Here is a 16,578-nt window from a genome sequence, read left to right as displayed (position 1 = left end):
TCTGTTATTCAACTTATTCGTTCGAGAAATTTCTGGGAAATCGAAGTCGGCGGAATAATTTTCCATGTGCGTGTTCGGCCTTTCTCGATTATTCCAGTATCAGCGTCGAATGGTACAAAAGCGGTGCGCTGAAAAGCACTCGTAAAAATCTTCTCTACTAACAAACTCGACACATACTTGCTGCAAATTACAACCAATACACATAGTAAAGGTATGTATCTCCATTTTCCAATTCCTCGAACTCGAAATAGCACTTTTATCCGATTTTCTGTGGACCCGGCGTGGCATCGTCAACGTGCATTTTCATTGTTCATGCGTGTACACACTCAATTGCTCAATGCACCATTAAGGCTTGATTGGCGTCATTGAAACGTGCCGCCCGTCCTGTATTTCATCCTAGTGTTTCTTGGCGGGCGTGGTGGCCGTTGTAGGCCCTACTTAACAAAGGAAGTGAAAGTAAAACATGTCGATTTTTGTGGTGTGCCACATTGACATTCTTGGCTGAAAAAGGAAGCCAGTACTACTGTACTAGGCTAACTATTGGGACTTCGCAATAAACCAATCTCCAATCTTTACCTTCTCGTCCATCTCCTTTGTTTGTCACCTCCCGAGAGTTTGATTCCCCCGTCCATCACAGCACACAATGATAGAGAGTAAGAAGAGAGGGCTAGACAGCAAAGGTTTCCTTGGGATCTCTGGTTTCATCCTACTTTCCAATTAAAATCGCCCTAATTTCTTTTTAATGTTCTCTTTACAGATGCCAGAACCATCCGATCAAGATGTTGAAACGTTCGCGTTCCAGGCAGAAATTGCCCAGTTGATGAGCTTAATCATCAATACCTTCTACTCCAACAAGGAAATCTTCTTGAGAGAGTTGATTTCCAATTCCTCCGATGCCTTGGACAAGATCCGATACGAGTCCCTAAGTGACCCATCCAAACTCGATGAATGCAAGGACCTAAAGCTTGAGATTGTCCCAGACAAGCAGAACAACACCCTTACAATCCGTGACACCGGTATAGGAATGACCAAAGCCGATCTTGTAAATAACTTGGGTACCATTGCCAAGTCTGGAACCAAGGCTTTCATGGAAGCTCTACAGGTAAGCATTCCTCTACGATTGGAAGCGGAATGTTAACAGTTTTTAATCAATTATAGTTGCACAATCAGGAAGCTGTTTTGTGTTCAGGTCAGGATGAAATTCAAAAGATGGCCCCATTTCTGACAGAGATGTGTTCACAATGAAATTCTTTCATTCTGTTCGTATTGGGTGTCCCAAATATACTGTTCTCCATTCTAATGATGCGCGAAAATAAAATTGAAAGATTCTTCATTCTTCGTATGTTTTGCTTTCAGGCTGGCGCTGACATATCTATGATTGGTCAGTTTGGTGTGGGTTTCTACTCTGCCTACCTGGTCGCTGAAAAGGTTGTGGTGACATCCAAACACAACGATGATGAGCAGTACATCTGGGAATCTGCTGCTGGTGGTTCATTCACTATCAAGAAGGATAGTGAAAGTAAGTAGTCGTAGGAATGACATATGATACTCTTGGTTCCGACACCAGTTGTTGCAAAGTTGAAAGCCGAGTTACAAATTGCTTTCAAGTTCTAAGGAGCCGAGTAAGACTGAGTGAGAAGGACTTTACTTGAGCCCCATTATGCACAGTTGATAATAATATGATGACTACCGGCCCGGTGAGTTGTGGTATGAATGGATGAGCTTGGACGCGAATGTGCAGAAGCCAGTAGTTTTCAGGCAGGTAGAAGTTCCCTATAAAAATTCTTGTGTTTGCAGGTGAACCCCTTGGCCGTGGCACCAAGATTGTCCTCCACATGAAGGAAGACCAACAAGAATACATAGAGGAGAAGAAGGTGAAGGAGGTAGTGAAAAAGCACAGTCAGTTCATCGGCTACCCCATCATCTTGATGGTCGAGAAGGAGCGCGATAAGGAGGTGTCTGATGATGAAGAAGAGGAAGAAGAGAAAAAGGAAGAAAAGATGGAGGATGATAAGAAAGAAGATGATGAGGTAGGGCTGTATGCAATTGTAGTTCTAAGCCCAGAGAGAAAAAAAATTTAATGTTTTTTTGGCACTAATCCAGCTCTACCAGTTTCAACTGCCTTTCGCACTGATTATTTTGACATCCATTTCTCAAACACTGATGGCAGAACTATGCATTGACAGCACTTCACAATGCAGCCCCACTTCATGTTGGTTTTGTTGTGCCCTCAACTACTTAGTGTTAAGCCTTGTTGGCGTAATAAATGTACTAATATGAATGTTTCTTTGTCTAGGAGAAACCCAAGGTTGAAGATATTGGAGAAGATGAAGAAGAGGATGAAAGTGGTGACAAGAAAGATAAGAAGAAGAAGAAGAAAATCAAGGAAAAATACATCGATGAGGAAGAATTGAACAAAACCAAGCCCATCTGGACAAGAAATCCTGACGATATCTCACAGGAGGAATATGGCGAGTTCTACAAATCATTGACCAATGATTGGGAAGACCACTTAGGCGTCCGGGTAAGGTCCTCATGCTTTTGCTTGATTGCAGAGGAGGAATAAAAATCTTCATATAGGTCAGCTCACCACCCTGAATTCTTCTTCAGAGTTGAGCCCTAAAAACTCGACGCCGAAGTTAAAGTTACCATGTTGGTGAACATTTCCAACTAGGCCTTCGGGTAGGCACCCACTTGCTTGCAAATGATGAATTTTCCCCCAACTGATCGATGTGCTGATAATGTGCTATTTGTCATTATAGACATAAGAACTAATTGTGAACAATCTTTTTTCAGCACTTCTCTGTGGAAGGTCAACTTGAGTTTAGAGCCCTGCTCTTCGTTCCAAAACGAGCTCCATTCGACTTGTTCGAGAACAAAAAGAAGCGAAACAACATCAAACTCTACGTACGTCGAGTTTTCATCATGGACAACTGTGAAGACCTTATCCCAGAGTACCTCAGTAAGTATGTCAGTTGTTGTAACTTCTTGTATTGAAATGTTGGGAGCTGAAGCCTAATTATGTGAGTGCACTTTGATTGTATATTCCAAGATGCGTTATTCCAATCCAAATGTGGTCAATGATGTTACTTCATAGTTATCCAGAACTTACAACATTCCAGTGGGGATATGATTTGATCTGAGACCGCACTTGAATGAGTAAACCCCCAAGCTTTGGACATAAACGTCGTGCTGAGCTTTGGTAACTGATTTATACCTTGTATGTGGCGACACGTGACCCAGTACTGAACAACTTGACACTTCATTTCAGACTTCATCAAGGGTGTTGTGGACTCTGAAGATCTCCCCCTGAACATCAGCAGAGAAACGCTCCAGCAGAGCAAAATTCTGAAGGTGATCCGTAAGAACTTGGTGAAGAAATCGTTGGAACTCTTCATTGAAATTGCAGAGGACAAGGACAACTATAAGAAATTCTATGAACAATTCTCAAAGAACTTGAAACTTGGCATTCACGAGGACACTACCAACCGAAAGAAAATTGCCGATTTACTCCGATACTACTCATCTGCCAGTGGAGATGAACTGACCTCACTGAAGGAATACAAGGAAAGAATGAAAGAAAACCAAAAGGACATTTACTTCATTACAGGTAGGAGTCTTAATAGTGAGAGTTCTTGTGTAGTTTCTAAATGGCGGAGCCATTTGCAATGTTGATACTGTGCGGTTGTCTTGCCAAAGATCTGTATTGTCAAATCTTAAACCTGTCTAGTGTAGATTTGTAGAATTATTGTAAATGTATTTTGATAAATGTGTATTTCGTATTCTTTTAGGCGAGAGCAGAGACCAGGTGATGAATTCGTCATTTGTTGAACGAGTGCTTAAGGGTGGTTTCGAGGTTCTGTACATGGTCGACCCAATTGATGAGTACGCTGTACAGCAGCTGAAAGAATACGAAGGCAAGACTCTGGTGTCCGTCACCAAGGAAGGCCTGGAACTCCCTGAAGATGAGGAGGAGAAGAAGAGACACGAGGAGGCCAAGGCTGCATTTGAGAACCTGTGCAAGGTCATGAAGGAAATCCTTGACAAGAAGGTGGAGAAGGTGCGTTGTGGTTAAGATTCATCAATTGAATACCCTTTATATTGGCATTACCAGTGAAATACCTTTTAGTCAGCAACCGAATGAATTTCCGAGTCCTTGAACAAATCATTAATTGTTGGTTCTTGTCTTGGTTGGTTTTCGATGGCAAGAACTACAGTTGCCATGTCCATCAGAGTAGTTGATTGTCTTGCTTGCATATGATGATCTTTTTTTCCCCTTCTGAACGATATATGCGGATACTGTGCTATACGTCAAGCCAATGATGCTGATGCAAGTGACAATCACACTTTTGATACCCTAGATATGAAACCGAAGTTTTGACAGCATGCATGGACGACTCGCGCATCCAATACATCCCATTGATTTTATGTAAACTCCTCCATTTCAGGTTGTGGTGTCGAACCGATTGGTCACCTCTCCATGCTGTATCGTCACAAGTCAGTACGGCTGGTCAGCCAACATGGAGCGTATCATGAAGGCCCAGGCACTACGCGATTCCTCCACCATGGGATACATGGCTGCCAAGAAACATCTGGAAGTAAACCCGGAACATCAGATCATCAAGTCTCTGAAGGTCAAGGCCGATGCGGACAAGAATGATAAATCTGTAAAGGACCTTGTCATGTTGTTGTACGAAACCTCCTTGCTTTCATCTGGATTCTCCCTTGAAGATCCCCAGGTTCACGCAAGCCGCATTCACAGGATGATCAAACTCGGTCTGGGTATCGAGGACACTGAAGACGTCACAGCTGATGCTGCCGCAAGTGTCGATGATATGCCACCCCTAGAGGGCGATGGTGAAGACAGCGAAGAGGTCTCCCGAATGGAGGAGGTCGATTAACTTGTGTTCTTTTGCATTAGTTTCAGTTGTCAGTTATAATCTAAGATCTAATTGTAATTGGTATAAATTCATGTTCTAAAAACTGACATCTTTATACAGCCTGGTTAGATGTTCGGTGGTTTACTTGTAGCCACTACCAAAAAAATCGTAAAAATTTTGTAAGTTTTTGTTGAACCCATGTTGACTGTGAGCACTTTCAACAAATTTGAAGTCTGCAAGTTGAGTGAATAATAAAACACTAATGCACTGATAGAGGTTGCTATCTGCCACCAATCAAGTCAACAAGAACCAAGGTATTGTACAAAGATAAGTGTCTGTAGCAAGACCGGCCTGTGTTCAAATTCCTTAGTGCTAATTGTCCCATCTCTACTGGATCAGAACAGCCTAACCTGGGTTGCTTTTGTTGCATGTAGCTTTAAGAGCTTGTAACCTGTGCTTCGTGTATTACTATTTCTCTAGACTTGACTTTGTTTTTAGAGAAGGATTAAATCGAGTAACTTTATTTCGGCCTAATACAGTCGTTGTTGTCCCGAAATAAACATCAATTTTGTAACATTATATTCTTGTTTTTGGTGTTTCGTTGGGATAAAGGAGCTGGCATGACCATGACATCGTTGGATTCTGTTGCCCGGCTTAATTTTGCGGTTCGATATGATACGCAAAATGTAACTACATTTTGAAACTGCCACAACATCGGGAGTGACAATATTTTTTGGAACAACCCCTCTTCCCTTGATCCCCTAAGATGCTCTGGTAGACCATGTGGCCGGTGTGTAGCACGTACCCTGGGTATTGCTCGGGGACCTTCCAGATTTGGCGGTGTTCATCCTTGTCAATTCCATTGATTCACTGGGGTATCTTCAGTGAAAAGACTACTTGCATGATCGGGGCAAGTTCATCCAGCTATCCCCAATACCTCGGTACTGCTCCGCCCTCTTGCCCGTGTGATGATAAGTCGGCAGTCCTGCAGTATGTGGGCCGCGTTGGGTTGGGACCCCCACACCAGTACAGTGCTTTGTCCACCAAGTCTCCATTAACTCCGGTCCTGCTGCCTGCCTGGCTGTCATGTCCATACGTTAGTGAAAGAGATGAGACTGTAACAACCAGCCCAATTATGTCCTCCAGGCTGCCCCACTGTCCTGTCAACACGGTGAGAGAGATGAGGCAGTCACACCCAGCCCGATTATGGCCTGCTGCGTGCCCCTCCGTCCTGTTGACACTGAGAGAGATGAGACAGTGACACCCAGCCCGATTATGTCCTCCATGCTGCCCCACTGTCCTGTCAACACGGTGAGAGATATGAGAATCACAACCAGCCCAATTATGACCTGCTGCCAAACTTAACAGCCGTCGTGTCAACACGATGAGAGCGAAGTGACAGCCACACCAAGCCTGACTATGTCCTGCTGCCTGCCTCACCATCCAGTCAACCCGGTGAGAGAGATAACAGTCACACCCAAACTGATTCCTGATTGCTGGCCTGCCATTCCCTCAACACGTAAGAGATGAGACAGTCACAACCAGCCTGATTATTGTTCTGCTGGCTGGCTGCCTGCCGTCCTGTCGACACTGTGAGAGATGAAACAGTGATACCCAGCCCGATTATGTCCTCTTTGGTGACCCATTGTTCTGTCAACACGGTGTGAGGGAGAGGAGACAGTCACAACGCGCCTGATTATGTCCTGCTTACTGCCCCACTGTCCTGTCAACATGAGAGATTAGAAAGTCAGACCCAGCCAAATTATGTCCTACTGGCTGTACCACCGTCTGGTCAACACGTTGAGAGAGCTGAGTCAGTCACAACCAGCCCCATTATGTCCTGCTTGTACGGTCAACACGGTTAGAGAGATGATCGAGGCAGTCACATGCACAACCAACCCGATTATGTCCTGCTGCCTGCCCCTCCGTGCTGTCAACACAGTGAGAGAGATGAGACAGTTACACCCAGCCTGATTATATCCTGCCTGCTGCCCCACCGACATAGTGAGGGAGATGAGACAGTCACAACCAGCTAAAATATTACCTGCTGCCGGCCCCGCCGGCCTCAACATAGTGAGAGAGAGAGATGAGACAGTCACACCCAAACTGATTCCTGATTGCTGGCCCGCCACCCTCTCAACACGTTGTAAGAGATGAGACAGTCACAACCAGCCTGATTATTGTTCTGCTGGCTGCCTGCCGTCCTGTCGACACTGTGAGAGATAAAACAGTGATACTGGGCCAGCCCGATTATGTCCTCTTTGGTGCCCCATTGTGCTGTCAACACGGTGTGAGGGAGAGAAGACAGTCACAAACCGCCTGATTATGTCCTGCTTACTGCCCCACGTTCCTGTCAACATGAAAGATGAGAAGGTCAGACCCAGCCCAATTATGTCCTACTGGCTGTCCCACCGTCCGGTCAACACGGTGAGATAGCGGAGTTCGTCACTACCAGCCCAATTATGTCCTGCTTGTCCGGTCAACACGGTTAGAGAGATGATCGAGGCAGTCACATGCACAACCAACCCGATTATGTCCTGCTTCCTGCCCCTCCATCCTCAACATAGTGAGAGAGATGAGACAGTCACACCCAGCCTGATTATATCCTGCCTGCTGCCCCACCAACATAGTGAGGGAGATGAGAAAGTCACAACCAGCAAAAATATTACCTGCTGCCTGCCCTGCCATCCTCAACACAGAGAGGGAGATGAGACAGTCACAGCCAGCCCAATTATGTCCTGCCGGCCCTGCCGTCATGTCAACACGGTGAGAGAGATGAGACCTTCACTGCAAGCCTGATTATGTCCTGCAGCCTACCCCGCTGTCCTGTAAACATGGTGCGGGGGATGAGACAGTCACATCCAGCCCGATTATGGCCTGCTGCCTGCCCAGTCGACCTGTCGTCCTGTCAACACGGAGGTTGATATGAAACAGTCACACCCAGCCTGATTATATCCTCCCTGCTGCCCCACAGACATAGTGAGGGCGACGAGACTGGCACAACTAGCCAAAATATTACCTGCTGCCTGCCCCGCCATCCTCAACACAGAGAGGGAGATGAGACAGTCACAGCCAGTCCAACTATGTCCTGCTGCCTGCCCCGCCGTCCTGTCAACACAGTGAGAGAGATGAGACCTTCACACCCAGCCTAATTATGCCCTGCTACCTACCCCGCTGTCCTGTAAACATGGTGAGAGATATGAGACAGTCACATCCAGCCCGATTATGGCCTGCTGCCTGCCCAGTCGTCCTGTCGTCCTGTCAACACAGTGGGAGAGATGGGACAGTCACACTTGCCCGATTATGTCCTGCTGCCGGCCCCGCCGTCCTGTCAACACAGTGAGAGAGATGAGACCTTCACACCCAGCCTGATTATGCCCTGCTGCCTACCACTGTCCTGTAAACATGGTGAGAGATATAAGACAGTCACATCCAGCCCGATTATGGCCTGCTGCCTGCCCCTCTGTCCTGTCAACACAGTGAGAAAGATGAGACAGTCACAACCAGCCAAAATATCACCTGCTGCCTGCCCTGCCATCCTCAACACAGTGAGGGAGATGAGACAGTCACAGCCAGTCCGATTATGTCCTGCTGTCCCGTCGTAACGGTTGTAAGAGAGAAAACCTCTCAAATTAGAGCAGAGGGTGAGGGTGAGGGTGAGGTCTCAATTTCAGGAGGGTCTGATAAATTTTAAATGTTTTCTTAAATTTTGTAGAAGAAGACAATCACTAAAAGACCACAACACAACTCATTTTTAATGTTGATAACTTTTAATATCAATTTATTCCTCTAGCCATTCATAGCTGTAGCACTTTTAAGCATAGACAGACTTTAAATCAATATAATACATAACTTTCTTCACTTCTCAGCATCCTACATGTACATTATATACAGCTTTTTACAATGACTTGACAATCAAAAGGAATAACATAAGGACGCCTTCCTTTTAGTATCTTAAACTCGCTTCTAAGAAAAAACTTTCCAGGCACCAATCAAAATCATTGACTAATTAGAATCGGAATCTGATGGTCAATCAGAGACCAATAATCATAATAACTAAAGACATTTTAACTCAACTTCTCACCTCCCAACAATAATTGGTAAAAATGTATAAGTACTAAGCATTTTAATCACCACGGTGACTAGGTCTTTTGAACCAGTGGAATCTGAGTTTTCTGAATAACCTGATGTAGTGCCACAATATCTTGTCTATCAGAACTGGAAAACAATAATGGCGCATTGTCTATTTCTTCTTGAACAGCTGCACACAGAAATTATTGTTTACTTCGAAAAGACCAGAATAACAGTGGATAAACCATGATTTGCATTAACATATTGAGTCTCAAAGTTGAATCTGCTATGACCCATTCCCTTCTTTAGAGTAAATGCATTATTTGATGAAAATGGGTCAAGAAATTTCACGACGACATCACGATTAAGACAGAATGTTCAAAATTTCAGCAACTACATTACTTGTAAGAAGGACAGCTGTTTGAATGATGACAATTTACACATGAAAAATTACATGATTTAACACATACATTGTATCTGTATTTTGCAAGTTTAATTTTCAATCTACAAGAACGACAAATTTTGATTTACTGGTAGGCATCTATATTTTTGCCATGAGATTCGTAATTTGGGAATTTCTGACAACTGGCCTATTACTTGGTCCGATCATTGAATGGTAAATTCTATCACGATTGCGACTAACATTAGTAACAGTTTTATTTTGTTGAATTTTTAAGAGAAGCAGTGAAATAGAATCAGGACAAGGCCATTTTATTTAGGACAGGCATCCTCCTTCCCCTTGTGAGACAAATGGGAAGTCCAACTAGCACAGCAAGATTGTTGTTATTGCTAACCATCCCAATACAGGTACATTTTTACTCTGGAGGGGCGAGGGTCTGAAAATCCTGACTTTTAAGCGTACAATGTACCAAATGGTCTATGGACGGCCCCTAAATAAGACAGAAGACGATTGTGATGAAACATTACATTTCTGACAGCATTCAAAATGCACCAAACAAGCTTAAGCAAGACAAGTTTGCAGCAATTCAACATCATATGGCATTGGTCTTCATTATGCAAATCTGTCGCACCATTATCACCATGATTTCTGTAAAAAAATTACAGAACTTTGGTGCACATTTTGATTTTCATGTGAAAACCATGAATACTTAGATCCAATCCAAGCAATATAAAGCAGGTAAAACACTCTAGATCATGAAAGTCATTCAAGATACAGTAAGAGCAAGTGGTTTAGACAATTCACGAACTTTCATAGTAATCAAAAGTGATACCTTTATTTTCATGAACTCAAGAGGTACGGTCAAAATGTATAAATTTGAGACAAGACTTTTAAACTTGTAAAGCCAAATGCGACACATTTCACATTGTTTTCACATTAATCTAAACATACTACTCACAAATAGAGTCCAGCACTGTGTTTGATAGAGAATAATAGTTTGAATTGTACATGATTGTGGCTCTACAGGGTGTACCAGAACAAATGACTAGTTTTGGTAGTCTTACCAACCAACAATCTTTGAAAGGGGTTAGTGGCACAAAACTATCAAGAGGTTGCTAAAAGGACATGCTATACTTCATTAGACCTCTCACATCTGTTGTTGTATTACAAAATATCAACACTTTTCAAATGAGAGCCAACTTGACATGCCATACACAAACTCTAGACTTCAATATCGATGATAAGGCTCACAGTGGTTTCTCATTTTTTCTTTTCCTTTTGATTAGTACCAGTTTCAGAGTTACAAATAATGTTTCCGCAACAATATTTTTCCTTTCTATGTGTTTGTTATTGATGGAAATTGCTGGTATGATCAAAGGACATTTCGGCAAAGAACATTGCCATTTTGATAATACAGTCCATGATAAGCTTTATCATCTTTTTACATACACCTGAACTCAGAACTGGTACCAGATTAAAAGGACTTTCATTGCATTCATTCTGATACACCCTGTATAGCAAGTTGTTTGATCAGTGATTTGTGTGTTTCCCACTTCTCCTTGAGGGCGAGGTGACATGAAGATTCACATAAGTTCAACGTCTACAACTAGGAATTCAACAATGTTTACAATCCGCAATCTGAAATGGAAGAAGAGGAACATGAAATGGATAAGAGTTAAGGGAATGAAGAAAACACATTGGCTATTTAATAGGGCTAAATTAGGAGGCCTAGGCTGACCCATCAGATATGACACATTTTAATGCAAATCAAAACAGGATTAGTTCTTAAGTCTAAAGACATAAGTCACTTCTCCTCAAGAGAATTGCAGAAAAAGTAAAAACTTTGCAGTCCAAAAGGTCCAGAGGTCACTAGAGGACAAAGAGAAGAGATTTGAATGACACTTACCAATATATTATAATAGACTATATTCCATCAGACATACATTGCTATACAACTGTTCCACCAGTGGAGGACTGAGGCGTGACTGAAGAATGTTGTTGCGTTAATCCCTGTGAAAAAACAAGAAAAAGACCGATTAGTTTAGTGCACCTGTTGCGTAGTAAGTTTGTCTTCAGCGAAGGATCTGACCTGGCTAATGCTAAGATTCTTAGGAAGTATTTCACTGCACGTCTGCGAAATGAAAGATTGACTCCCAACTCAACTGAATCTGAATAAAGTTTATCCACCTGGGAAGATCAACATATCACACACCACTGGAGCCATATCTGAAGCAAAACTGCAACCCAATTCAAGGATAAACTCTTACTTAGATAACCCTTATTATGCGTGTTACATCACTGTACATACAACATGACTTACAACCAAAACCACAAATAACTTACCACTTTTCCTGGTCTTGCCCAAGTGCATACAAATCCCTCCTGACACGCCGTCACCAGGCATTCCTCCCGAAACACAAGAGCAGTCAGTCGTTCATGAGCAATCTTTTTACAAACCAAAGGCTCTAATAATGGCACTTCATCTAACCGTGGGCAAGCATGCGTCCCCAGTATCTTCATGGACTCGTCTACTGGTTTGACATGATTTGCTTTCAGCAGCGGTGTTTTGTCACTACTTTTACTCGCCAAGCTAAAGTTTCTTTTGTGTTCTTTTTTCTCCTCGCGGTCTTTGCGATCACCGATTGCAAGAGTGGCAAACTTTTGAGTCAGACTGGTTGCATTCGATGTGTTATGGTGCGCATTACCGTCCGGTAACGATGGCTCTTTTGGTATTGAATTCAAGTGAGAATGTGGTAAACTATTACACCTAGCCGGCAGACTCATTGCATTGGACGGCAATATCACACTTGTCCGTGATCTAGCAGATCCAAACGGTTGACGCAAAATGTCTTCCGTCAAGTCCCACAAGCACATGACAGTGTCCTGTCCTATTGAACCAAAACGATACGAATACAAACATGTTGTTGCGGTCAGTGACTTAGCATCTAATGAGTTCCGATTTGAATTTGCAGGCTTTCCTGAACTGTTGCCTGACTTGACAGAGTCCCGTATCGAGTCCCGCGAATTCCGAGACGGATTGTTAAACTCCTCGTCGCTGCCGCTAAAGTCATTGCCATCACAGTCGTTGACACTAGTTGTGAAAGGATCAAAAGTCACTGCATTCACCCAAGATTTATGACCCTGACCTCGACATATCACCCGTTTTTCTGCTAGAGACCACACAGTCACCAAGTCATCCTCACCCCCAGTCACTATATATTTCCCATCAGGAGACCAACAGACACACAGTAAACCACCGAAATAACTTTTCATAACCCCCATCACTTCCATAGTATTATAATTATAAATTCTAAGATAGCCATCCTGGCTCACGACAGCCAGGTATTTCGAACACGGTGAGAAGGCAAATTCATTGATTGCACCTTCGCCTACTACCCATCGATACAGCGGATTCCTCGTACTTTTTGTTTTGCATGTATGTACAGAAAATCCCTCGCCCGACTTGAATGACTGGTAATGGGGCGGCGTTGCACCGCATGGCAGTTCTTCATTATATACATACATCTGTCCACTAGAATGTGACACTAAAAACTGATTCGGAGATCCGGGTATCCATTTGATACACGTCACCTTTGTCTTGTCTATTAATCTCTGAAAAATATAAAGAGAACTGCGTAACAGAATGGGAACAGGGAGGAAAGATGGCTAGTTCACAACAAAATCATTTCAAAGAATTTAGGTTGCTTTGCTGGGAGACTCAGCCAAGGGCATGATGTTGTCCTCTCTCTTGGTTTTAGGTAAGAAGGCTGCATGACAGTACAGGGGTCCAAGGGTGACATTAAGAGACTTATCGCTGAGGTCAAGTACAGCACACAGATATGTCAAGTGTCCTCCACTCAGTGTTTTGTATCTGGAAAATGCCAGTCTTTAAAACTACATTGTACAACATGTTAAAATTGTTACACAGCTATGCTCAAACAAAAGTACATCATCTGACACCAATCGATTTAATAAAATCTATTACCTACATTTAGAATCAGTCTATTTTCATGCACATTTGCTTAGGGTCAAATTATTCAAAACTGTACATACTCTTTATACTCTTTTAGTTTTAAAGTGTACAAGTACAATACATTGGAAAATGTTTACATACATAAATTATTCATAAATTAACTTTTTTGGTTCCCAAAAGATAAGTCTGAGGGTTAATTTCACAATCCATTCCCTGATGATGCCCTGGCTCAAATCAGAAATTAATTTAATGTAATTATTTGGCATGGTGATTTATTGTTGGTTAGCAATTTAATCTGATCAGAAATCGAGGATAATCAAATAACAGCTGAATTTCGTCTCAGAAATTTGCACATACAAGATGAACCATTAGCATGTGACAGTCTCATAGATTAGCCCCTTTAAGGAATTGACCTCTGAACCATCCCACAGCCACAACCCCTTTGTGGAATTGCTAAACTTGCACACAAGCACAACAAATAAAGCCTAATGTAGAATTGATGTCATGGTAAAGATGTTAGTTTTATTATATGTCAGAGAAAACCAATGAGAATACAAATTCCCTAAGCTAGTTAGTTCCTATGGTTACCAGGTGTATGGTAGGCTGGACTCAGTCAATGATTTGCCACAGAGCATACATGTACTCTCTAGCATCAGTTGTTCATATCCTCTTTTGAAAGACTTTGAGATGACAGAGACTTTGAATTGTTGTCTAATGTGACCCTGAACAAGTCACTGAATTGTAATTGCATTGTTCTGATTGATGACATTATTGATGATTGAGGAGGAGGAGGAACAATGTGGAGGAATAACGAGAAATACCAACTGCTAGCCACTACAGACTGCTAGAAACCAGGCTGAAGAACAACATATGTATTCTGGAACCTCTATTTGGTCAAAATCAAGTGAATTCTTTCATATCAGACCATGGACCCTATAGTGAAAGGGATATGATTTTACCCAGGCCCCCCTCCTCCACATCCATTGATATCAATCCACTAATCTAAACATGCAAGGAATCAACTCAGGTCATTTAGTCCCACAATAACCATGACGACACATACCGGGTAGAAATTTATGTTACAAGCAAATGCCTAAACGTAGCGTTGTTTCAAACTTCAAAACTGATCAGCCAAAATGAAAATCACAACATTTCATATCAAACTTACCTCTTCATTATATAATTTACTAAGCTCCTTTTTGATCGGGTCTATCAGCTGAACTTGGCCTGCTGTGAAGCCGACAAGCAGCATCACGCTGTCGACGGATGCTGTCAGCCGGTTGAAGTCATGGCAGGTCGGGAACGTTCCCTTGTACACTCTTTTATCGATGGGCTTTGTGAGATCAGCAGCCTGAAAGTACACAATCAATATAACGTTTACCATCCATAAATTATTTTGAATTGTTTGCATTTTCAATACATGTTTTAAAACACTAGAATTACATACAGGCCATCAAAGGCCTACACCGTTCATCAAAAATTTGAAATTTGTGACCTAATTTGAAAATTTCCAATATAGAATAGATATCTGAATTCCAGGTACATGTAGTTCCAATTTAAAGCATTTGAACAGAGCACTCCATTTTAACCAGCACTGTCACCGTTAAATTCATTATGAAATAATCAATTTTACAGGAATTCTTTTTGTTTGGTTTTTGACCCTCCAGAAGCATGGTCAAATATGGCCCAAAACACCATCAAAAATATAAAATTACATCAGACATCAAGTTAGTCCCATGATTACCGGTATGTAAAAAGTGATTTTATTGATATTCTGCCAATGGCTACATGAGCTATCGTAAACAATTTGTACTTTCTGCATGGATAATATGTTTCGATCGCAAATGTCATGATAATCTTAGTGTTAACTGAATACCTGATTGAGGAGTAATGGAAGGTCATTAAGAAATGTCACATGCATGTTAAATCTATTTATACTTTATATTTACAGGGAGCATGACCATCACCAATAGAAAATACATCCCAGCTCAGTCTTCTTGGGACACAAACTGATGTCATGGTGGGCTTGGCTTAACAATAAAATACTTAATAGTTCAGCTCAAGTGATGAAATTAAGTAAGATGGTGGAGGTGGTAATGGGAGAGGGAGGGCTATTGACTTATAATGCAAGCCTACAATGTACGGGAATGAAGCAGACTGACATCAAGTACATCAGATTTAGGACCCGTGTAAGTTGGATTCAAAATTAATGGTCTTGGGAATCTTTATGACTAGACCAAAGCGATTTTCACCTCACTGCTTAATAATATGTTCTATTGCAATTCAACCTATTTTTTTGAATTGGCTTAGAAACATGTAGGTAAGGCCTTGGCTGAACACCCTTGGCCCTTGGCTATATATATATGTCATTTTGTTTGCGACAGACTAAGATTCTAACTGGTACTAATCCGTAATCTCGTCCTTCAGTTCGAAACAAACGCAAGAGGGTTGACTACCAGTACCATACCAATACAATGATTTGCTAAGCCTACTAACAGAATGCTGTGATGTGGCTTTTGTGAATTTGTGGCATTTGTGGTCATGCCGTGATACGGTATGCGGAAGACATCGACACGGTACGCGGAAGTCCGGAAGACGTCGACAAGTCTTTTTACAAAAATGAAAACATCTAGGCTATCTAGAAAAAGGTTGTCATGCATTCGGAAACAAGCACTATATTCACAAAAGCAGGTACCCATAACATAAGACTGTAGTGAGCTAAAGTGTAGAGGCGATGATGACACTGCGAAAGGCAAAACTAACCTTCCTCACCCCCTTGTATGCGTAGAAGTAAAGCTCCCTTCCTACATTGAAGCATATTCGATCTCCAGACTGCCCCGAACTGGGGTCGTTTAGGTAAATAAACGAGACTTTGACCGGCGTGTTTGCCTGGCCATTGTATGCTACCCTATTTGGCCTTGAATATTCGGACAGAGTCATCAGTTTATATGTCCCCTCTCGGGTTATAAACTGTGTTTTTATCTCGTCCTTCCCTCCACCCTCTCCCTGTGCCGCCATATTGGATATTTCGGGAGGATAGTGAATGCCCGGATGATGACGAGAGCGCTTCGTTTTGGCTGTGGCTTTGCAGGTAATGACTCTATTTTTAGAAAATGTGAGTCATTTACCCAACTTTTCAGGAAATGCATGAGACAACAGTATGAAGATGGGCCCATAAAGATGAAGTAGTTTCATTCATCATATAAACCAAGCAAACACCAACAGCAGAAACACGGCACACAATTTTCACAGAT

The 16,578-nt window shown here is 42.3% G+C and overlaps 2 protein-coding genes across 3 annotated transcripts; one reads left to right on the top strand and one right to left on the bottom strand.

The window, feature by feature from the left end:
* Positions 1 to 72: 72 nt before the first annotated feature.
* Positions 73 to 5,459, top strand: LOC135485519 (heat shock protein HSP 90-alpha-like). Its single transcript, XM_064767618.1, has 9 exons — positions 73 to 211; positions 758 to 1,102; positions 1,357 to 1,519; positions 1,798 to 2,030; positions 2,297 to 2,524; positions 2,797 to 2,962; positions 3,272 to 3,610; positions 3,792 to 4,060; positions 4,449 to 5,459. The coding sequence occupies exons 2-9, from the start codon at positions 758 to 760 to the stop codon at positions 4,899 to 4,901; spliced, it is 2,196 nt and encodes a 731-aa protein (XP_064623688.1). The 5' UTR covers positions 73 to 211; the 3' UTR covers positions 4,902 to 5,459.
* Positions 5,460 to 8,631: 3,172 nt separating this feature from the next.
* Positions 8,632 to 16,350, bottom strand: LOC135485517 (WD repeat-containing protein 20-like). Of its 2 annotated transcripts, none has more exons than XM_064767615.1 (5): positions 16,088 to 16,350; positions 14,493 to 14,675; positions 11,695 to 12,963; positions 11,258 to 11,361; positions 8,632 to 10,989 (listed from the first exon to the last, which is right to left on the bottom strand). In XM_064767615.1, exons 1-4 carry the CDS (start codon positions 16,340 to 16,342, stop codon positions 11,299 to 11,301), a joined length of 1,770 nt encoding a protein of 589 aa, XP_064623685.1. In that variant the 5' UTR covers positions 16,343 to 16,350; the 3' UTR covers positions 8,632 to 10,989; positions 11,258 to 11,298. The 2 variants fall into 2 exon arrangements, with proteins under 2 accessions (XP_064623685.1, XP_064623686.1); XM_064767616.1 differs by having other exon boundaries at positions 16,097 to 16,350.
* Between the last annotated feature and the right edge of the window lie 228 nt (positions 16,351 to 16,578).

This window comes from Lineus longissimus, chromosome 3, assembly GCF_910592395.1.
Source record: "Lineus longissimus chromosome 3, tnLinLong1.2, whole genome shotgun sequence".
NCBI lineage: Eukaryota > Metazoa > Nemertea > Pilidiophora > Heteronemertea > Lineidae > Lineus > Lineus longissimus.
The sequence above is the reverse complement of the archived record's forward strand: the minus strand, read 5'-3'. Positions and strand labels throughout refer to the sequence as shown.